The sequence below is a fragment of the Terrapene carolina genome, unplaced genomic scaffold (genome assembly GCF_002925995.2).
Source record: "Terrapene carolina triunguis isolate 2854851 unplaced genomic scaffold, T_m_triunguis-2.0 Scaffold62, whole genome shotgun sequence".
Lineage (NCBI taxonomy): Eukaryota > Metazoa > Chordata > Testudines > Emydidae > Terrapene > Terrapene triunguis.
The window spans coordinates 23661295-23686029 of NW_020664413.1; the positions used below are offsets into that span (position 1 = coordinate 23661295).

The 24735-nt window shown below is 39.2% G+C and overlaps 1 protein-coding gene across 1 annotated transcript in view; it reads left to right on the top strand.

The window, feature by feature from the left end:
* The window catches only part of ACVR2A (activin A receptor type 2A), a 111399-nt gene that overhangs the window by 57574 nt on the left and 29090 nt on the right, over positions 1-24735 (top strand). Inside the window, exons 3-6 of the mRNA XM_024217075.3 lie at positions 2103-2212; positions 5550-5704; positions 22648-22791; positions 24326-24469. Coding sequence (XP_024072843.1) covers positions 2103-2212; positions 5550-5704; positions 22648-22791; positions 24326-24469 — 553 coding nt within the window. The remainder of the gene's footprint in view (positions 1-2102; positions 2213-5549; positions 5705-22647; positions 22792-24325; positions 24470-24735) is intronic.

A 24735-nucleotide genomic window follows, 5' to 3' on the forward strand; every position in this document is an offset into this window, starting at 1 on the left:
TTTTTTTTATCAGTGGAATAAAGTGATATTCATTATAGTCCTCTTTTACCTCATAAAGAGGTTTTATACCTTTAAGTTCATCAGTAAAAAGCAGTTTTAGGAAAAATTGTAATTCTGATTTGCCAGTTCCTCAGAAGTAGCAAAACATCTATAGAGTAGTTTTCCCCACTCTGACTGAAGTGTTGCTGTGCTGAAGGGAAAAAGGCAGTTTTTATGAAATCTTGTCAACTGCTATGCACAGTGTTGTAGAACTGTATTTCAACCATTGTGGGGAGGTAGACCATGTTCCCTTTTCGGGGGCGGGGAAGGGTAGGTGTGGGGGGATATATTTCCAACTTGAGGTTTAATGTTGTTACTATCAAATTTTAAAACTTTAAGGCGGGATTTTCTACAGTGCTTATTGTTGGTCGAATTCTCACTGGAAATCCCATGAGAATTTTGGCACTAATTACAAATGAGAGCAGACCTAGGAATTTTCGAGAGTGCTTGGAACTGCCTCACTCAAAGCTTCCTACGAAGATGAAAAAAGATTTGGAAGAAGTGAAAGGGTGTGAGAGCAGTGAAAAGTTGAAGAGGAGGAGGAGTAAGACTTTTTGTGAGTAGACAAAATTGCACTAGTATAGTTAAGATTATCCACCTGGGGTTGTCCCAGATATCTCGGTGTAAGAGTGGCTTGTTCTTTTAAGACAGGTTCAAATTGCCCCATGTGAACATTCACAGTTTTTGTACCAGTTAGTCTATTTTAGACCAGATGAGTCAATCTTAAGGGCCTGTCTAAACATGGAGTTATTCAGGAATAGTTGTTGCACTTCAAATTTATACTCTACCTTGATCCAAATTAACTTTCAAGTGTAGACAAGCCCTAAGTTACATGGAATTGCACCAGTTACGTTGATTAAACCCTAAATTTTCTAGAGAAAATAAAGGGAACTAAGGAAGTAGGAGAGAATGCTAATCTTTTCTTTGTAGCATACTATACACAGCATTTAGTGAACAAAAATATTAAGATGTTAAAACTTTATAAATATTAGAAGACTTCCCTCTGGTTCTTAAATAACCATTGCTTTTGGTAATCAATATTATCTAGTGCATTTCAGTAAACCCATTCTTTTTTGTGTCTTTGTGCCAGGACATCACTGTTTTATTTATTATCGGAATACAAGATTTCTGAATAGTGTTCTAATTGGAAACATAATAATATCTGTTCTTTATAACTTTGTTAGTTGGTGAAGGACTATTGGAGTTCACTAAACTTTTAAGCTTATGGTATACCAAACACCAAATAGTGCCAGACAAAGAATATCAAGCAATGAATGCATTATGGCAGAAACAGTTGCAATTATAATAAGCAAGTCTTCAATTTGTATATAAAACAGCAGCCTTCAGCCACTTCTCCAACAGATTCAAACTCTTCCTAAAATTCTTCACTATTTTTTGTTCTCTGGTATAGAGACAACCTCTGTTGTCTTACCTTCCCACTCCTGAGTTCTTAGGGGGTTTTTTGGTGGCTTTTCCTCACCAATTTATGGCATGTCTTTTCATGTGTCATAGTTCTAGATTGTTACTGCAATGAGCTCTGGCTCTGGGCAAAGTTAATGTTTGCACAGAAATTTCCTGTATTCTTCCTTTTAAAAGGTGTTTCCCCCACAACAGCCTCACACTGAAGATTTCATGGATAAACTCAAGTCATTCAAAGTACTCATTTTATTTATTATGCCACATTTAAATTGGGTTCATGAATTGTTAAAATCTCCACCTATTCTGCCCCGTCCCCCTGCAAGAGGAATTTTTGAAACCCAGCTTGCTGGTGGCTTTTTTGGGATGCTAGCATGTTTGCAACTTGCAAGGTTAGGGAGACTATCTCTGCATCAAGGTTGATCAACGTTATATTTCTGCAAATGGAAGTAGACCTGTATTGAAATATATTTTCTCCTCAATTTAGCATGGTATTCTGATAACCCCATCTTAGTCTGGTGGATCACAATTTTCCAAAGTTCATTTCCAAGGTTAACTTTGTAGCTAATATATGCAATTATTTGCTCTTGTACAAAGGAAGTCAGTTTTAAATGAACAAAAATGACTTTTCTGGTGCTCTCTTACAGGACTGATTGTATAGAAAAGAAAGAAAGCCCTGACGTATTCTTCTGTTGCTGTGAAGGCAACATGTGTAATGAACGTTTTTTCTATTTTCCAGAGATGGAAGTAACACAGCGTAAGTTGGTTTAACATTCTAAAGAAATGGTTCTGCAGTATTGGCCAGAATACAGTTTCTGTACGTTTAGGAGAGAAGACTTTTTTTTCCAAAATATTCTGGGTAGCTTCTGTTAGTTTCCCCTTTTCCAAACATATATGTGGAAGAGGTTTTTTGGTAACTATAGTGGTTTAGAGTTGGTTGTATTAGTGTAAATAATTTGATCTGGGCAATAGACTAACTTTTTTTTCCAGCTTGAAGTGAAAGGTCCATGTTGTGGAACAAAACCATTCAAATTGATAAAGCTATTCTAAGCTAGTAGGCGGTGTCTATCCTTGGCAACGTGTTCAGAAAAATCTGACCAGGAAGGCTAAATAGAATTAATTCAAACTCTTTTGAAAATCTAAACAAAAATCCATTATTTTAAATCTCATCTTAGGTGTAAGTAAATGCAACTGGTTGTGTTCGAACTGGCCATAATGCCGTAGCACACCAACCTGTGCATGTACTGCCTTACAGATGCATGCCCTGGAGTAGGTATTTACTTTCTTGTAAAATGGTCTGTTTAATTTTGTAACTTATTAAATGAACTCGTCATTGCTGGGCACACTTGTAATTTAAAAAACAAACAAACAAAAACAAACTGAAAGTCTGCTAAAAAGAACACACAAAAGTCTACTAAGAAAACTGCCTGGAAATCCATTGAGCAAAAAAAAAGAAAAATCCAGTGCATGATGTTTTTAAGTAATAACTTTTAAAAATTTGCCAGGCTATTTTTCCATGCCTTCCAACTAAGGCCCTTAACCTGTTAAACACTACTAGGTCTCCCTAACGATAAATATAAATTTGAAAAGTATGGTATATAAATAACATAATTTACAACTCCCCACCCCCCACACACCCTGCAAAAGCATCCATTAAAAGGGTGAGATGATCTGCTTTCATCTATGTGAACAGTAGTGCTGCTTTATGGGTTATCCATAGAGTGAGTGGGTGTATAAGTAATTTATTTTAAAACAATTTTATTTACATTAATTTTGTTCTCTTAAATATTTCAAATTAAGTTTTGAAATTATGACAATGTTAGATGAAACTTAATATCTATTCATTTAAATTATTCCTCTCTCAATTGGTGGTTTGGATGTGTGGTTTCTTTTGAGGGGTTGGGGACGGGGAGTTAGTTCTCTTCCAGGTCCTAAAACAGTACGACCTCCTGATCACAGCAATATAGCAGGATATCCAGCCAAAAAATTAATTGACCTATCACTTTGGTACTGACACTAGGGACTCATTGCACTCTTCCCCCTCCGTCTCCCAAGTACAAAATATAGTAGAGATGCTCTACAAACTCCCCAGACCCATGTCATCCATGTATGCCTTTGAAAACAGAAGACTTCATCTTGAAGTTACTCGTAAATCCTGGGATAAAGAGCTAGAGCATCATTTAAAGGCATTACAGTGGTCCATTTTATTACACAATGCAAAATGTGCTTCTGTAGATTTACGCTTATGTTTAATTCAAGAAAAAAATTATTTAGAATGAATTTGGTATGGAAAAGACTACAGAAGATTATTTTTCCCTTTGGATACATGCTGGCACTATGGTAAAGATAGGGGCGCACTTCTGCGCAGGCTATAGGAATGTCCCCTTTCTATAGAAATAGGTAGACATTAGAATTAAAATTATTTTTGGATTTAACAATCAAACATAGTTTGAGAATTGCATATTAGAATATTTTGCTGCAAATTTTGGTCTCATTGGCACAGCATTCGTGGTACTTGAGAGGAGTCATGATTACAAAGCGAATGATTTTACAGAGGTGGTAAAGTAAATCAATGTGCTCAGTAGGATAATGGTATTCAGACCTACCGGCCAAAGAGAGTCACTTTCTGCCACCCGGATCAGTGATGTGAATTTGAGGAAATCTTTTTGCTCTGTTAAAAGAAACATTTAACTAGGGAATGTCTAAAGGTCCAACAGCCTGTCCAAGCCTCCTTCCCCTGGCCTTTTTGGCTCTGCTTCCATGGTGCCTGACCCTATCTAGTCTGCATTGTTCTTCCCCATGACTTTGAAAGTATTGATTTCTTTGGTTTTATAGTTTAAGGTTGATTAAAGGGTTTTTTGCAAATTCATGTTAACACTATGCTGCATGTTACAGAAGGTAATTATACATTTTATAATTTGTTTTTTTATGTATTGTGATGTTTGTATGAAAAAGCAAAATCAATAAATACTTTTGTAAAAAGATAATGCAAATTAGATTAAGCAGTACATGTTTTGCTGAGGAAATTTTAAAGAAAATCAAACAATTGAACTTGTGGAAGTCGCTTGCTTTTCCACACCGCTTACTTAAATTACACCAAAGGAAGTGCTAGGGTCTACAAGCTTTGTGACCAGAAACAGTCAATTCATTTCACTTACTACAGATAATTCCTTGTATAATAAAGTAGTTGGCTTTTAAATGCAAAGCATGTTAAGCTTTTTTTTCCTTAAATATCCAGCATATTTAAGGTAGTTTTATTTAATTTTAAAAAATGCTGTTTTTGTGCATTTTTAATTGATTTCTGATTTTCGATTTCCATGCAAATTGAGCTTGACACAAATCACAAGTCAATTAATCATTTGATAAATAAATAGGTTAGTCACCTTTTTCTAAGGTTTAAAAAAAAAAAGGAAAAACTAAGAATCTGAACGCAAGCATCTTAAGCTATATAATTGCTTAAATAAATGTATATAGATATAATGTATCCTCCTGATTAGGAAAGAGAAGCATCACAGTGTAAAGGCTTTATTTCATTCAAGTCAGTGTTTTTTATGGTTAATAACTGAGAATCCACTTTTCTTTAGGAAAATAACTAAAAAGTACAAATGCAAAAGAAGATTACAATTGATTTTAAATTAAGATTTCCTTTTTGCTGATTTATATCATGATTTAAAATTGATTTTAAATAAACCCTGTAAAATGGTGCCTTATGATATAGTTCCCAAAGTTTGAGCATCCACGGTGTGAATTTATTTTTCTTGGAATGGCAGTTTTGGGTATTTATTTTAGGAACTGCATGAATATTAAACTGTTTATGATGGATAAGAGGAAGATTTTCAAAAGCAACCAAGGAATTTAGGAGCATAAGTCCTTTCAATTGAACTTTAATTTACATGTTTTTGAAAATCTGATAAATCTTTAAAATCTGTATCTGGCTATTAAACTCTGTTGTGTTGAATTAGGTTCCGCCACTGTGTTCTGCTACTTAATAAATATGTTCGTTTATTTTGGAACTTAATAATCAAGTTTAGGTATTGGATGAGCTTGTTAAAATCTGTAATCACAGAAGATTAATTGTAACTTTTGTTCTTCAGCCACTTCCAATCCTGTTACACCTAAACCACCCTTGTTCAATACCCTGCTTTACTCGTTGGTGCCTATAATGGGAATTGCGGTGATCGTATTGTTTTCATTTTGGATGTACAGACATCATAAACTAGCATATCCTCCAGTACTTGTACCAACCCAAGTAAGTTGCTATATTGTAATCTTAATGTTTTAGAATCACTATTTTTAAAGCAATGTGGTGAGGGAGATAGAGAGGATGTTTTTAATGTGACTGAAATCTGACTTCCTTTGCGTACCGAAGCAGGTACTTGGTTTTCCTTGCGTAAGGAAACTTATCAAAATCAAGTACTGGTAGGTTAGGCTCTAAAATTATCAGAACCTAGTCAAGATTCAGTTCACCTTTTAACATTTTAGAAAAACGAGCATATGCTTTTAAAAAACAAAAATTAAGTAAACATGTCCATATATCTATTTTAAACAGTAAAGACTCAATATTATGGGAATATTGTGAAGTCATGTTCGAATTGTTTCCTTGATGTGAATGGACTACCTACTCATCAGAGGGAATAAGGTGCTCATGATCTACTCCTGTTGGGGGGGGTGGGTGGGTGGGTGTGTGTGTGGTTTAAAAGTAAAAAAGGAGGATAAAAACTGGTAACTAGCAAAGCAGAGGTTTTGTTTAAAAAAAAAAAAATCGGCTTAGACAGCAGTTTTAAAAAGTAAATAATTGAAGTGCAGTCATTGGATTGTGTACTAGTTAGCTTGGCTACTGCACAATTTGACTTTCCTCCCATTTTCTCTCCTTTTGTTAAACAAGCATTTTGCGTCTTGTTTTAAATTAGGTCCAAATCCTGCAAACGCTTCCGTATGTGCTTTAAATGGGAAGTGGTTTGAAGAACATGATTTTGGACTGTAAGTTATTCAGGGAAGGAGGCTAGCTTTTTAAACAACAACAACGTTGTATAGCCCAGCGTGATGGGGCCCCAATATCTCATTGGCACTCTAGGTACTATTGTAATATTAATACTAACTTAATTTATTTTATTTTTTAGCGTGTGTGTAATAAATATATTCTGGTCACAAAGGGGCCACCTGAGATCAGGACCTCATTGGGTATTATAAAAACAGTAAGACCATCTCTCCCTGAGAGCTTACATCTCGAAAGACCAGACAGAGAGGTGAAGTGACTTGTCCAAGATGAAACATTGGATTGCTTTGCAGAGCTGGGAATAGAACCTGTATCTCCTGACTCCCAGTGCAATGCCCTGTCCGCTAGAACAGTGGTTCTCAAATTGTGGGTCGAGACCCTGAAGTGGGTTGCGACCCTATTCTAATGAGGTCACCAGGGCTGGCATTAGACTTGCTGGGGCATGAGGCTCAAACCAGTGTCCAAGCCCCACACCCAGGGCTGAAGCCGAAGCCCAAGAGCTTCAGCCCTGGGCGGTGGCGCTCAGGTTACAGGCCCCCTGCCTGGGGCTGAAGCCCCTGCGCTTCAGGCCCCCACCCCCTGTGGCATTGGGGCTTCGGCGAGCTCAAGCTTTGGTCCCCCCTCTGGGGTCGTGTATTGTATTTCTGTTGTCAGAAGGGGGTTGCAGAGCAATTAAGTTTGAGAACCCCTGAGCTAGAATTCATTGCCTCCCGGGTAACATTATTGATTAATCTGATTGTAAAACACACTACTTTTTGATCAGACCTAATCAAAACTTTTCATATGCTTGTGCTCTGCTGACACCACTTTCAACAGTACTAGAATTGCTACTTCTGCATATTCCTACAGATTCTAGTGGTTCATACACAGAATGAGATCTGTTGGTTTGTTTCATTAGTAATAGATGAGGGGGGGGAAAAATCAATATTTGTCAAATGAGAAATTAGGAGGGGCCAACTTCTAATTCTAAAACAAGAATGTTCATTTTCATACTTCAAAAAGAGTATTGCGAACACCTCAGGATAATACCTATTGATAGTTGGGCGGGTTTCGTTATTGGGATCTGCTGGCATGTATCCTTCCACCCACACCGAATCTCATTGTCCTCAATGGACTCCACACAAGTTTAAAGGTCCACTCTTAGCAGATCTCATCGTAGGATCAAGGCCAGAGCTGATAATGCACTTAATGATCATTCTCAAAATCATTGCAAGAAAACCATTAGGTATAATAGATATTTGTACACAATATGTCATGTTCTCTTTATGCATGATGTCTAAAAAATTTGACAAGAGTCCTCAATGAATCTTTTTGAAGAGTAAAGTCAAGCTTTCAACAAAATGAGAATGCGTCAAATTAATTTGCCTCTTCAGTGTACACTAACTTTGTAAATAGAGTACCTGTTGGATTTTTAAATTTGGTCTCTGCAAAAATTACCAAGGCAAAAAGATATACACCTTAACATTTTAAACACTTGCTCTCTTTTCAAGTCTACCATGCCAATGCCTTTTCTTCATCCTCCCTGAAGACACACTTTTCTTCTACAATGCCCAAGAGAAGTGAGTCTATGGTAATTAATAAGTAAGCCCTGACAACTGTTATGGCTCAAGCTCTCAGTGAGAGCACACCTTTGTGTCGTGGATTGTCTGTTTTGTACAGCACTGGACACAACAATTCCAGATAGTGACTATTTGCATGTAAACTTCAATGTTTTAAATTGATATTGGTTGAACAACCTGTCAGTGCTCAATATTGACATTAATGATTGGTGTATGATTTAGATAAGAAACTGTAGTGTTGGCTGATTATCTAAAGTGCCTATGTCAGCAAAATTTACATGGAAATCTCATGAAAATAGAATTTATCAGAATGTTGTATTTCTTATCACTTCCAATCTCGCTGGACCTGGAAGAACAAAGACATGCAAAATTGGGGATTGAGAGTGAAGAAGTGGGAAAAGGAGGGTGAAACTATAGGAAGAGGTAGGAAACACAGTATAGGGAAAAAGAGAAGTAATTATAAGGATTGGAAAGTGAAAAAGGAACAAACACAGAAAACAATTTAGGAAGACATAATTGATAAGAAAGAAAAAAGGACAAAAACAGAAAAAGGCGGCAAACCACATTTAAAAAAAATATTAAAACTTTGTTCACAATAAACAATACATGACTGTTTTTAATTGGCATGCTTTTGGAGAATGCTGACAGCCCGGGTTTTTGTCACCCTGGCTGGTAGACATATGTCTTACCTGGTATGACCATGTCAATGAACTGTGGGGGATGGGTGGGTGTGGCTAGAATTAAGATTGTGTCAGTGACCTTAACTTTGTTCTCAAAAGGTGTATATTTATATAAATGTAACCAACAGTTGTTAGATGAAAATTGAAATGACAGAGATTAAGGTTTTTCTCTGTAATGTTAGCAATACTTACATTCTGAATTTTGTTAAACCTGAGTTAGTTATTTTGTCTTGTCTGCTGTTGCTGTGCACAGATGTGGTAAATTGGGAAACTGGATTTGTAATTGTAAGCCTCTTCCTCTTGTCATTCAGTTGTCAAAGTAGGAATGCTCTTACCTACTGAAATATACTACATGTCCATTTGTAGTTACCTTAAGTATTTACAACTTGATTGGAACTACACCGCTACCCCGATATAACGCAACAAAGCAGCACTCCAGGGGGGCAGGGCTGCACGCTCCGGAGGATCAAAGCAAGTTTGATATAACGCGGTTTCACCTATAACGCGGTAAGATTTTTTGGCTCCCGAGGACAGCATTATATCGGGGTAGAGGTGTATAACTGTGTCAGGACAAATCTCACCTCAGTTAAAATTAGGAACTTTGTACAACTTTTGGTTCAGGGGTTTAATTTTGGAAATGAGTTAAAGCTTTTACCTTTTTGCCTTTGGTTTTTACCTTTTTTGGTATTAGTATCTTACAATTAAAAGTAATATGTTTGTCGGGAGGGAAGGAAAGGTAGCATACCTAGTATAACACTTCTTGCCCATGTTTGAGCCACTAACACTTTAAATTTCGTATTAGTTTTATATGGGAATAAAATGTAATTTATTCTTGGAGATATCCCCGTATATAAACTGTTTAATATTTCATCATCTGGGTTTATTGTTTATGCTGTTAACTTCATGCCATAGTGTGGGTCTGCAGTGTGACCAAGTTAAAGCTTCTTTAGTTTTTAAACTTTCTGATTTTCGTCACTGCTGTGCCTTTTAAATTTTTTAAATACCATATGAATGTAGCTTTTGCTACATTTTTGTAAAAACAAAATCTAGAAAGGGCTGGTGCGTGTGTGTGGGTTTTTAAATTTTTTTATTCATTTTCATTTTGACAGTTATACCGCAAATGTATATTTATACAAGTGCTTGATCACATGGAACAGGAATTTCATTGACACTTTAGATTAGGCGTCAGTTTAAAAATTGTTCATGTAAAATGCTTCATTTTTAGTGTTTAGTGCTGGCGAAAATTGCCAGAGGTATAGCTTTGGAGAGTGAAGTCCTCTATCCACAGAACAAGATGTAGAAAAAATGGCAGTTATCCAAACTTCTTTCCACTACCCTGCTGATCCCTCTGTTCTGGGGAGAATCACCTCTCTAGATAACCAAATAGTTCAGTCTCCATACTCATTCAGTTGAGACCACTGTCAAGGATGTCAAATACCAGTTGTGGCTGTGGTGTGACTAGTGTCTTATCTAATAGATCTGAATGTTTTACAGCTGAATAAAATGTAAAAAAGTAAACTTTCTGCAATAATGTAAAACAAGTTTCTCCATTCATTTATACTAATCCAGACATTTCACTAGGACTATTTCATACCTTTACAATAGCCCCGGAAAGTAAACTTTGGAATTTTTTTATAGTTGTGTCCAGAATAAGAACCTCCTTTCTTGGAGCACAGGGTTTATTACTTCAAGATTAATACTTTTAACTTAGTCAGAGGACATCATCTTAAAAGCTAGTCATTTAAGAGTTAAAAGGGTCAAGATCCTTGGATAACTGCACTCAAATGCAGTAGTGACAAGTCAGAGCAGTAGGGAGGAATTTCTGACTACAGGAAGGGAGTAGTTAAGAGGTGAATTCTCCTTTAAGCTTAAAGTTTGTACAGAAAGATTCCCTAATTTAAAAAATGTATATTTATAACTGTTCTGTAGTTTTGTTGAAGGACTTACTCTAGATTATTAGACAAGAGACTTTAGGGCTTGTTTACGTGCACATTTAGTTCACGGTAACCTGGGGTATGAGTTTAGCCTGCCACAGACTAACTGTCCATGTGGACTCTGATGCTCATTAACTATTTGTTAATACTTTTTGATCTAGTCCTCTTTGAATCGGGATTAAATCAAAGCTCTTTAACAGATTTAATGGACAGGAGCAGGGTCCACATACACAGTTAGTATGTGGCAATCTAGTGAGGGGTAGAGTAACAGCCCTGTTTGCCACAAACTAATTGTTGATGTAGAGAAACTTAGGCCTTGTCTAAACTGGCAAGTTTCTGCTCGGTAAAGCAGCTTTCCTGAGGTGTACACACTGCCAAGCCACTTAGTGCACAGAAACTGTGCAGTTGCAGCGCTGTAAAAAAACCATCTTGACGAGAGGCGTACAGCTTTCTGGGCCGGGGCTACAGCGCTGCAGTGCCAGTGTAGACATCCTGGTCAATTACAGCACTACGATTGGCCTCAGGGAGGTGTTCCACAATACCTGTTCTCCCCTCTCTGGTCATCGGTTTGAACTCTACTGCCCAGCCCTCAGGTGACCAACTGTCATCCCCACTCAAATTTCTTGGGAATTTTGAAAGTCTCCTTCCTGTTTACTCGGTGATGCGTGCAATCGTCTCAGTGCATCTTTCCAGGTGACCATGCCTGCTCCACATGCAGGCGATCCCCTGCTTGGAGCAATACTGTGCTGCTGGATCTCATCAGCTTGGGGAGAGGAGGCTGTGCTCCAGCCGCAGGAATTATGACATCTACGGACAGATTTCATGATGCATGACAGGCCATGACCGGGACACACTGCAGTGCAGGGTCAAAGTGAAGGAGCTGCGGAACGCCTATCACAAGGCGAACCGGTGCTGTGCCCACGTGTTGCCGGTTCTACAAAGAGTTGGACGCAATACTCTGTGGTGAACCCCACCTCCACTGCGAAGGCCACTGTGGATACTTTGGTGGTTTGCGTGCCAGTCGAGAATGGACTGAGCCAGGAGGAGGAAATCTTGGACGAGGATGTGGAGGGGGAGGGTGACCCAGAGGCACAGGACGACTTGGAGGTCAGAGATGCATGCAGCCAGGAGCTCTTCTCTACTCTGGTGAAGGCTAGCTAGCGACAGCTGTCGGAGCTTGGCAAAGCACAGACAGGAGAGGAGGCCCCTGGTAAGTGGCTTTGATTTTTGGGAATCGCTGAAGAGTTGTTGGGGACAGGAGGGTTGCAGAAACCAGGCTTGTGTCTGTATGATGCGTGCCTAGTCTGAGCAGCAGAACAGGGTGTTGATTGACTCCCTCACTTCACGGGAATCTGCCTCATATTTCCATGAAACTCTCATGGAAATATGGGCAATCTGCTGCTGCAGGCTCTTTGGCAGAGCTGCTTTGTTTCTTGCCCCATTAAGGGTAACTTTCCCACGCCACTTTGCCATAACAGGGGAGTGTAGGGGGACCATTGCTGTATACAGGCGAGCCGCATAAGGGCCAGAGTGGAAGCCGCAGTTTTGGAGGATACTCTCCCTTGATTTCTTGCTCACCCTCTGCAGCGAGATATCTTCCATAATGAACACAGCCTGTGGAAAATGTGGGAACGGTAATGATTATAAGCCCCCCCCACAGAGCTGACTCTCCCCAAGAGCCACTGCCCTTGGGGAGTGTACACAGAGTACACTGCCCAGTGTACAGTACGGTCATGGAACACTGATTTCCTCTGCCCCTGTGGTTACTCACCATTTTGCGAGTCTTGTGGCTCATGTGTGCTTGACTGGGGTCAGCCAGTTAGTGACAGGTATGTGAATAGTGGCTGTGTTATAAATCACTGAATCAGTGGTCTGTGTGTTGTAAACAATACTGCTTCTGTAAAACGTTGCATTTTGGCTTCACAGATATGACCTAAGGAACCCGGCCTCCTTCTTTGTTATCGCTGGCTGAACAGCAGCACAGAATTAGAAAATGGCCATGAAGAACTAAAGAGGACTTTCTACGGGATGACATGATGCACTCCGCGGCTGAAAAACAAGAATTGAAGGAGTAGCGGGACAGCGAGAAGAGGGACCGAAAAGGAGAACATGGCGCGCCAGAACAAAGTGGCGGCTCATAAACATGGAGCGCCAAAGACACACACAGACACACACACAGACACACACACAGACACACACACAGACACACACACTCTCTCTCTCTCTCTCCAGGTGCTACTAGCACTGCAAACGGAGCAGCCCTGCGCCTGCAGCCGCTGTCACAAAACGCTTGCCCATGCGCCCCCTAGACACCACCAACACCCTCTTATCAACCTCCTGGCTCCAGTCTGTACCTGCGGCATTCCGTTCCTTTCCCATCACAGTCCTGCACTGCGAACTCCCAGTACCCACTGTACTCAACACCTGTCTCTCTGCAGTTCAGTCCTGCTGAAGTACAGTACCCGCTGCACTGTACTCCAAAGGAGAAGATTGGATATGATACCTGGACATACACAAATCTTTAATTGTCCTGGGTCCCCACCTCCTCCTGGGACCCTCTCTTCCCCCCCCCCCCCATCCCACTCAGTGCTGACGTGTATATTTTGTTTGTCTCCCCCCTCTGGTTGTTGTTGTTGTTTAATAAAAGAATTGTGTTGGTTTGAAAGTAATTTTTATTCTATTAATTGAAAGCAAACAGCCCTGCAAAGCAACAGGCAGTTTTCTTAAACCTTCATATTGCATAGTTTGCACCAATCACAATCACCTCCTAGCATTACAAGCACTGCACTCTCGAGCATAGCAACAAAAATTAGTGGCTTTCAGCTTCAAATTGCTGCTCAAGGCACCCCTCTAATAGCCCTGGTCTCTGGCTGTTCAAATTCAGCCTCCAGGCGCTGAGCCTCAGCAGTCCAGCCCAGAGTGAAGCTTTCACCCGTCCCTTCACAAATACTATGGAGAGTACAGCATGCAGCTATAAGCATAGGAATATTGTCATCGGCCAGGTCTAGCCTCCCGTATAGGCCGTGCCAGCAGGCCTTTAAACAGCCAAAAGCACACTCAACCGTCATTCTGCACTTACTCAGCCTGTTGAACCACTCCTTGCTGCTGTCAAGTTGCCCCATATATGCCCACAGTGGGCATTTCGACTTCCCGTACGGTGATCTTCTGATCCGGGAAGAATGGCCTGTTCAGGAAGCTGCAAGCAGGGACTGTGTTCCGAAAGATGCATGCATCATGCACCTTTCCGGACCAGCCTGCGTTTAATGTCCATGAAAGGCCCGAGGTGGTCCACAAGCTCCTGGAGAACCATAGAGAAATACCCCTTCTGATTAATGTACTCGGTGGCTAGATGGTCTGGTGCCAGAATTGGAATATGCGTGCCATCTATCGCCCCTCCGCAGCTAGGGAAGCCCATTTGTGCAAAGCGATCCACAAAGTCACGCATGTTGCCCAGAGTCACGGTCTTTCGGAGCAGGATGCGATTAATGGCCCTGCACCCTTCTGTCAAAACGAGTCCAACGGTCAACTTTCCCACTCTGTTCACCACACTTCTCCAACGGCAGGGCAACTCTCATTCTCGTGTCCTTGCGCTGCAGGGCTGGGGCAAGCTCATCACACAGTCCCATGAATGTGGCTTTCCTCATCCGAAAGTTCTGCAGCCACTGCTCGTTATCCAGATGTGCATGTTTCCTGAGACCAAAAGCAGCATTCCACTGTGATCAGCACCTTTGTGAGTGCCACAAGCAATCTCGTGTCGTAGCTACTATGTGTGGGGAAATCAATGCCTTTTGTAGTTTAAGGAATAACACCACTGCCACTTGTGACATGTTAGTGAGAGCCAGCAGCATACTGATCAACAGTGCGAGATCCACTCCTGCAGACTGAAGAGGCAAAGTGCGCAGTACACAAACGGTTGAAAGATGGTGCCAAATGTGGATGGAAGCACAAGGATTTCTGGGATGTGAAGCAGTGCATCACGGGGAATTGGGACAGGACAAGGGATGCCCTGCAACCCCCTCCACCTTCCCACAGCTCTTAGCAGCAGAAGAGAAAGAGATGCTCTGTGGGATAGCTGCACAGAGTGCACCGCTGCAAGTGCCGCAAGTGTGAACACGCTATTGCACAGGCAGCTGACAGTGGTTTCACACAACACACAACAGCAGTTTCACTTTCAGCGTGCTCTGAGTGGCGCTGTAACTCTGCCAGTGTAGACATACCCTTAGTGTTTGTAGTTTAATATGAGTTCATTAGGGGGGGTCTAATACTTTTACAGATTCCTGTATTGTGTCACATTAGGATAAGTTTCTGCAGAATTCCTGATGTGTGTTATAAACATATACAAAATCGGGATTAACTGGCTAGGCATAGTTCTGCAGAAAGGAATCTGAGGGTTATAATGGATCACAAATTGAATATGAGCCAACAGTATTATACAGTTGTGGAAAAAGCTAATGTCATTCTGGGGAGTATTACCGGGAGTCTTGTATGTATGACATGGGAGGTAATTGTGCTGTTCTGCTCTGTTTGACACTGGTGAGGCCCTCAGCTGGACTACTGTGTCCAGTTCTGGGTGCCACACTTCAAGAAATATGTGGACAAATTGGCAGGAGCCCAGAGGAAAGCATCAATAATGATAAACTGTGTCGAAATCTGAGCTCTGAGGAAAGGTGTTGGTTTTTTTTTTTTTTTTAAACTGGGCATGTTAGTCTTGAGAAAAGAAGAGTGACTGGGGGCTCCCGATACGTTTTCAGATGTGTAAAAGGACAATGATCAGTTCTTCTCCATGTCCACTGAAACTAGAACAAGAAGTCACAGGCTTATTCTGCTGTGAGGGAGATTTAGATTAGGATATTTTGGAAAAAAATTTCTAACTATAAGGATAAAGTTCGGAAACAGGCTTCCAAGAGAGGTTATGGTGTCCCCGTCACTGAAGGTTTTTAAGAAGAGGCTATAAACACCTGTCATGGATGGTCCTTCCTCAGTGAAGGGGGCAGGCCTAGATGACATTTCAAAGTCCTTTCCATTTATATTTCTGGGATTTTGTGTCAGGTGCTGCCAGGCTTTGCTTCAGGACTTCGGGGGCAAGAAAGGAGACCACCCATTGTTTTTTGTTTTTAGCAAAGGGATCATCGGAAAATCAGTTGGAACTTAGTCATCCTTTCAGTAGCAATAACCCCTACTGCAGGATTCATAAGTCTGACTCTGCCTAATCTAGCCTTCAAGAAATACTTCATCTGGCTTGTTATATAAATACTGCTCAGGGTCTGCTAGGCAGTTTCCAAGCACAGTGGAAGACATGGTGCTTGGCCCTGCAGTGTGTGAACTATGAGAAGATAAAGACAAAGGGTGGTGGATAGGGATAGTTGCCATTAAGAATGAGTACCATAAGTGTTTGAATTTTGTGCAACAGCACTCATTTACCTGATGACATGATTGATGATGCTGATGTCCAGATATAAGGACCCAGTCATTCAGGGCAATTAAAAAAACAAACACCATATAAATTAACGAAGTCTCAAAATTAATGCTTAATGAGTGTAGTGGTTAATTGCAAGTGACATGCCATTTGGATCAAGAAGGGGTGTGTGTGTGTGGGGGGGGTTAACCTGGCCAAACAATCAACATTAATTTGAATCATTTTCTAAATTCCAGTAATTGAGTTCTCTGTTCCTCCTTTTTTACAAAACTTTTCAGTGAAAAATCCATAAATAACTACTTGGGCTTACTGAAAGAACCCTTAAGTATTTTCAAATGTCTTACATCTGTCAAACATTGCATTTCTAGGATCAGTTATTTAAATTGTACCCCCAGAAATACATGTACACATCTTCTAAATTAGTAGTACAAATCTACCATATGATGTGCTATTAAAGAAAGGTTGTTTCATTTCATACATATGGTTTTTAGTTACAATATAGCTTCTTAATTTTAGAAAATGCAACACTGCCCTCTGGTGTACTCTTGTGACCACAGTAGTAAATAAGTTTTAGCAGGAATGTGAATGTTTTTCTAGTAGCATAAATCTTTCAAATTGAAAAGTGGCAAATAGACTAATTAACATAATACTGTGTAAATATGTGGAACAATGAGCGGTTGAACAGATGAGTAACAGTTGTGAAATCAGAGTAGCATATGAAAAAAGTGGATGGTGGACTATGTCCCATGTATGTTCTGTAAGTCTTCTATTTCATTACTGTTTATAATATCTTTTGAAAAATAATTTTTTTTGTCAAACTGGTTCTTCAGATACTTTAAAAAAGCAATTCTATGTTTAATCATAAGGTCATTTCTACTAACATCCTGTACTACAATTATTCTTTTACCTGTTTACTTTACTAACATGACATTATCAGTGACAGATTTATTATTCTAAATCAGTTAATTATCCAAGCAAAAATTGATAGCCCCTTAGATATTCTTTGTAACAAATTGTTTTATACAAACTAATCTTCTGTGTCACTTTTCTCACAAGATGCTTTTCACCTTGTTCTTGATATAATTAGTAACTACCTTTGCCTGTTTTTTACAAGCACGCCTTTCATATAATGATTGAGGTAAGCTGTATTGATTTTTTTTGTTTGTGGAACTTTGTGGTCATGTAAGACATTCTATTTCTTGTTCCTTTGATATAAATTAAGTTCTTTGCAATACTTTGTAGCGGTGCTCTCTGTAAGCATGCTGGGTCAAAATGTAAACTTATTCTCCTAAAAATTACTAGAATTTCTTGTGCAATAGAGTTGAATGTCTGTGGAGATTGATAATGGAATACACCACCTTTCACTTTTTAGGTCCTAGGTTTGAATTTGGCATTTGAGATTTCAGAGGCTTATATGAAAGAAACAAATCACTTTAAAATGTCTGCACATAAAACTTCATTGACAATTGGCAGTTCCTTATTGGCAGTCTTCAGAGAGCCAACTTCTAAATTGTTGTGGATACTGAACTTCACTGTCTTATAAGTGGTCTTGCTAATTCATAGTACAAACCCATTGGAAACATGATTTAGAGAAAATGGCACATTGCTTTTCACTGCTTTAATTAGCTTTCCTGCAAATTTTAAATTTGTAAAAAGTTGGTAGAGATTTCCTTCCACTTACACCACTGTTCTGCTTCAAATGAAAGTCTTCAGGTTCAGAAGAAATTAAAATAGGAAACTTATTATTACTTACCATGCATATGTTTTTTCAGCATTTACAGATATTTACTAATCTTTATTGCACCTTTGCCAAGATGCAGGATTTGTTGTCTAAGCCGTCTAAGACAGATGGCTATCCAGCATCCTTTTGAAAACCTTCAGTGAAGGAGCATCCGCTACCTCCCTAGATGGTCTGTTCCATAGTCCTACTGTTCTTAAAGTTACAAAGTTTTTCCTGAGGTTTAATCTAAATCTGCTAGACTGTTGTTTGAACCCATTGCCTCTTGTCCTGTCCTCTATGGCAAGAGAGAACTGTTATCCATCTTTTTTTAATGGCAACCTTCAAGTATTTGAAGATTGCAATCATATTTCCCTTCTCTCTCCCTCCCCCCCCCCCCCCACACACACACACACACACTTAATCTCATCTTTTCCAAACTAAACATAGCCAGTTCTTCCAACCTTTGCTCATATGGCTTGCATTCTATCCCTTTGATCATCTTTGTCATTCTTCTCTGGATCCTTTCCAGTTTGTCTAAGTCCTGTCTATAAATTGATGACCAAAATTGGACACACTACTCCAGCTGAGGCCTAACAAGCGCCGAGTAGAGTGGAACTATCACCTCTGTAATGTGCATGCTGTGCCTCTGTTAATGCAAACTAAAACTGCATTTACTGCTTTTTTTTTTTTCTTTTTTTAACATCACCTTGCTGACTCATGTTGGGGTTGTGATCCGCCACAAATTCCCTGCTCCTCCTTTCCCCCTTTTTAAAGATGGTACTATGTTAGCCCTTGTCCAGTACTCATCTGTTATCCATGAGTTTGCAAATATTCCTGCCAGTGACTCTAAGATTTCTTCAGCTAATCAGCACCCTGGGGTGAATAACATCAGGCCCTGCTGTCTTCAATTCATTCAAATTAGTAAGAAGATCCTATGTGTTCTTTACTTACCTTGATCTGCATCTCTTCCCCTTTATTCTCTATGGTAACTTGATTAGTCATATGGTCACATCTTCTTTTTTGTAAGAAGGCTGAGGGCTTGTCTACGCTACAAAATTAGGTCAATTTAACTTAATTTAGGTCAACTTACAGTCACCGCAATTGTTCAGTCGGCTATTGGTGTCCATGCTACCCTCCTTCTACTGGTGGAGAGTGGCTTCAACAGTATCGCTTGCACAGGCTGAAATGGAGTATTATGGGGCACTGACAGTCATGTGGGGCTGACAGCTGGAGTCCCCCACCCGATTCGGGGTGACAGCCCCAGCTGTGAGCCCAGCACGGACTCAATTTCACAGTACGGGAGCCTACCAGCAATGAAATTGAGATTCTTGTCAATTAAATGGCTCAGGACCCCAGGCTGCTGACAGAATTATAGCCAACAGCTGAAATAAGTAATGCAACACAAGCACTGCGTTGCCCTAATTACACCGCGCTATGCCTCTTGTGGAGGTGGTGTTATGTTGGTGTAGCAGGCCACTTACTTCAGCCAAAGCAGCGTACTAGTGTAGACACTACAGAGTTATGTCAGTGTAGACCAGTGGTTCTCAACTTTTTTTTTCATGGACCACTTGAAAATTGCTGAGGGTCTTGGCGGAAAAGATCTTTCCAAATGTTGTTTGTACCATTAGTGAACTACTGTAAAGCGCTTTGGATAAAAGCACTATATAAAAACAAACCTTAATAATAATGTTTTTTTGTTCTACAAATAAAAGCCCACAACTCATAAGTTCCTGACCACCTTCATTTTTTGCAAAGAATTCATCCCTGCTGGTCAGTACCAGATCCAAAATGGATGACCCTGTACTCGTTTCCTCCACATTCTGATTCAGAGCGTTGTCCCCTATACATGCTAAAAACTTGCAAGACATACTGTGTTTTTCTGTAATAGTCTTCCAACAGATATCAGGGAAGTTAAAATCCCCCATTAATACTAGCTCATATGTGTTAGCTAATCTTGTTACCTGGTTGTAGAATGCCTCATCTACTTCCTCTTCTTGATTTGGTGGTCTATAATAGACCCCCACCATAACATCGCTACTATTCTTTTCCCTTTTTATCCTCACCCAGTGACTCTCAGTAAGTCTGCTGCTCACTTCCTCTTGGACCTCGTCACAAGTGTAAACATTCTTGATGTACAGCACAATGCTTCCTCCTTTTTTCCCATATTCATCCTTCCAGAACAAGCTATATTCTTCAATACTGGTATTCTAACCAGGGGTGTTGTCCCACCAATCCTCTGTCTGTTTGCTTCTCTGGTGTTTGCTGCTCCCTAGGTTCGCAACCATAGTCTGGTGCAGTATTTAACTCAAATTAGCTTTACGACTTATGGGAAAAGTGGAGCTTAAATGTCTGAGCTTTTTGCCTCCTAGTCAGTTCATCAACTTTTGTCTTCTACTTACTAGGTTAGCCAGTCAGTTAAGCTTTTCAGAAAATTTAGAGCCCTTAAGGCTACAAAGATCTTTTGAAAAGATTATTTAGAAATAATTATGCCTTTTAATGGTTTGCATAAACTAGAACTAGTTGGGACTCTTCCAATGGAACATTTGTCTATTTGGAAAAAGTTGATTTTTTCAAAGAGTGAAACACTTCATGGAAATATAGATTTTGATGAAATTTTGCTTCAGGAAAAACGAAACTGAGTGTTCCATTTTGAACTCTTCAGAAAGGAATGTTTGGATTTTTTTGTTCAAAATCATTTATTTTAAAAAAAATTTTAATACCCAAATAAAATTCTAAATTGCAATAAAACTTTTCACTTTTGTCAAAACAAAACATTTCAACCGAAAACTATTTTTTTCAGAATTTTGTTTTGTAGGAAACTGAATTTTTTTTTTCAGAATGATTTTTTTTTTTAAATTACAGAATTTCTTGGCACAGAAAATTCAGTTTCTGCCCTATAGAAGAATTGTATGTGTTCCACTGTGAAAACAAGAAAACATTTAATTAGAAGTTTAATTAGTTTTTGTTGCGGAAGAAATACTCTGGATACTGTGATTAATATAAATATCACAAACTGTGTGGAGAATACATTCTCCTATCTGTGTACTTTCTGAAGTTTTTAAGAAGTATGTAGCATTTAGAGGTTAGGAAGTGAAGTATTGCAGTGGAATTGTTTTTAATCACTCTTAGTAAATGGGAAGTTTTGAACATTCGCTTGCTGTATGGTAAAGAGCGAATTCAGAAAGTCTTAAATACTTCTAGATTTGGGAGAGGAACATTGTTCTAATGTCTAAACAAAGAAAGCTAGATCTGTGCGCTATTGATCACTTGGTTACAGAGCTGCTTTGTTAATTTGGGCAACTCATTAGGGCCAAGACTTCAAAAATGGGTGCCTAAAGTTAAACTTGTAAATCCATATTTAGGCATCCATGGGAACTGCTGAGTGCTCAGAACACTTGAGATAAGCCTACTAAATTGGTACGAGGATTTGGATTTACAAATAATTTCAGGCTTTAACCCCTCTGCCTTAATTTCTACATCAGCAAAACTGGGATAACTTCTTCAAAGGTGTTTTGTAAAGGGATTTGAAATTATATGGAAGCCATTATAGGAGTGAAATTATACTTCATTGTGTTAGTGAATTTATCAGTGAGACATAATTATTTCATTTTTAATGTCACATAGAAAATAATGTTAATGCCTAATCTTGGTGCTCTGTTTTTGTATTTACCAGGTTTATTTCTCTAATCAGCATTGTTTAAGTATTTTAAGCATTTGTTTTAAGCATCCCTCATTCCCGTGTTTCTTTAAAGGTTCAGATTCTTACATGAAGGGTAACATTTACATGACTTAAGTGCTTTTGAAAATGGGACTTAGGTGTGTGTGAAAATTTTACCCTTAGTCTTTATTAGGGCTGTACTTGTTCACTTCATTGTGTGATGGGGCAAGACCAGATGGCTACAGTAAAGTAGTGAGGAACAGGTATGTTAGCCCCAGGCTAAACAAATCCCTGGTACCATGGTAACCAAATGGCAGTTGCTCCAGGTTAATCAAGACACCTGGGGCCAATTAAGATCCTTCTAGAAGGCAGGAGAGACAGCTAGATTGGGACACCTGAAGCCAATTAAGGACTGGCTGGAACTAGTTAAAAGCCTCTCAGTTAGTCAGTGCGGGGTGGGTGTCAGGAGCTATAGGAGGGAGCTGTGCTGTTGGAGGAAGGAAGTAGTACGAATCCATATCAGGTGCAAGGAAGGAGGCCCTGAGGTAATTGTGAAGAAGATATTGAGTGGGGGCTGCTGTGGGGAAGTAGCCCAGGGAATTGTACATGCCCTATTTCCAAAAAGTCAGCTTTCATAGCTGCTAAGTTTAGGGTCCCTGGGCTGGAGCCCGGAGTAGAGGGCGGGCCCGGGCTCCTTCCTCCCCTCCCTGATTAATCACTGATACTGGGAGACAACAGAGACTGTGTGAGGGAGGGTTGTTTCTCCTCACCTCCCTTGCTGGCTTATGATGAAAATGGCTCAGTAGACTGTGACCCTTGCCTCTAGAGAGAGAAGGGCTATGTGGAGGGTCACAGTGAACCTCTGAGGCTAGCAAAAATCCGTCAGGAAATGCAGGACCCACGGAGTCAAGGACAGAACTTTGTCACAATTGCTATTGTAAAAATACTTGAAATTCTATCATAATTAAAGCTTGATTTTCATTCTCTTCAGTGCCTCTCTGCCTTCGTATCTCAGAAGAATAAATATTAGAAATAGGTTAGGTTTCTATTTGTGTATTAATTCTCTGTGTGTCTGACAGAGTCCTGTTTCCTTCCGTTAAAGACGGTTTGTTTTTGGCAGGATTTGACACCAAATGTTTTTTAAATGTAATTCTTTGTTTCTAATACTGTAGTCCTAGATCTCACACAGACTAGCGAGATTTCAATTATACACTTTTATCTGTTTTCAGGACCCTGGCCCACCACCACCTTCACCCTTGATGGGTCTGAAGCCTCTGCAATTGTTAGAGATAAAAGCTAGGGGAAGATTTGGTTGTGTCTGGAAAGCTCAGTTGCTAAATGAGTATGTTGCTGTCAAAATATTCCCAATCCAGGTATGTCAATGTTCTTGTTGTCCTATTGTAATGTAAAATATCAATATACAAAGCAAACTTTTCTGTATACAATAGGAAGTTGTCATCTCCCCAAATGTCAGTAACTATTAAAAATTAAGTTCTCAAATACAGGAAATGTTTGCAGCTCAAAAGTGAACAGGGCAGATGATGGCATATCTTTTAATTGAACTAAAAATAAGTTATAATTAAATGCAAAATATGTGCTCTAATTCAACATTGGGGAAATGGAGTTAAAAGTTAAGAAATTCAAAAGACAGAGGTTCTGGTCCTGCAAACTCAAGCATATTAGTAATTTTAAGCACTTTACTAGTCCCATTGCACCTGCTTCCATCCTCCTACTGGTTTTAGTAGTATTTAGCTGTTAGGTACTGAAAAAATGTGAACTTACTAAGGAGAATTTTTGCTAATTCTGTCTAAATTAAGTGGTGGTCATAACGAATGGCAATTGTTAGAGTAAATTGGTATCCTGAAAGAGATCCCAATAAAGTGGCTGTTCCAATTAGGCATGTCTCCATTAAGTGAAGTATACTGCAGTACTGGAAATGTTGAGCCATCAGCTGCATTTAGCCCTGCAGCTCTGGGGGGTCCTGTTAAAATGTTAGAAGTGCAATCTCACTGGAAGGATCTTAAAGCACACTGAATTACGTTAATCTGACTGTTACAGTACTTAAAAATACACTTTACCAGTTAAGGAGGGGTGAGTTGTACTTACATTTTCTAATAGGTAGATCCATATTGACTTGCTGATAAAACACATCTGTGGAGATCATCTTTCTCTAGTAGGAATTTCTCACCCCCAAATAAAATCCATTACATCTGGAACTTTGCTTAACTCAACTTAATGAAGAAAAACCTGTTCCCACTTTTAAAAAATATATAATCATCTTATTAAAACTTCTATTGAACATAATTTTTGAGCAATGATCTTCAGCGTCAGGGTGGTTAATATTGCTAGCATTATCAAGAGCCAAGCATTATATCTGGTGGGCAATATGCAAACCCTTCACTCAGCTGACAGTGCCCCAGGCCTGACCTTAAGCTTCTCTGCTATTCCAGTGTGTGGTATCTATGGAGATTCACGTTGATGCCAACCTGCATAGTACTGTTACAATAGACAAATTTCCATGGGAAACTACCAAATATAATTTCCTTGTAACTTAAATTAGGTACATAAAGATTTATCCTATAATTTTATTAACTTTTTCTTGTTTTGCCTGAAATGTGTAGTGCAGATTTTAAATTACTTACCTAAATTTCAGACAGATACTTGTAATTTAAAATAATCTATCCAGTCTGTCAATATTAATATTTTGGAATGTGCCTTTCTTTCCATTGATTCAAATTTATACCGGGTCAAAACAGATTTTAATCTGTTATTATAGAAGGTCAGTTAACTTTTCAGAATGAATTACAGCAGCAAACTTGTGACTTGTAGAAGAGTTTTTTGGTTTTTTTTTTTTTTTTTCATCAGAATATAGTAAATGTACTAACCTAATATCTGTGCTTGATTAAGGACAAACAGTCATGGCAAAATGAGTATGAAATTTACAGCTTGCCTGGAATGAAGCATGAAAATATCTTACAATTCATTGGTGCAGAGAAACGAGGCACCAGCATTGATGTAGATCTGTGGTTAATTACAGCATTTCATGAAAAGGTATGGTCAGTTTTGACAACAAATAATGTTTATCTATTTAGTTTCATTGTAATTTTATTAAAATCCTGTAGCCTATGAACAAGCTTAAAGAAAGGAAGGCTGTATAATTTGGAATTCCAGCCAATTTTTAAAAAGAATTGAAAGTAGTTTCACTTACCCAGCAAGCCCTCCCCCATTTTTGTAGCTTCAGAGATCATTATTTTCCTCTCACCCCCTTCCCCATAAAAAGCCAAGCCAAACCAAAACAGGTTTTGTCCTAGTAGAGA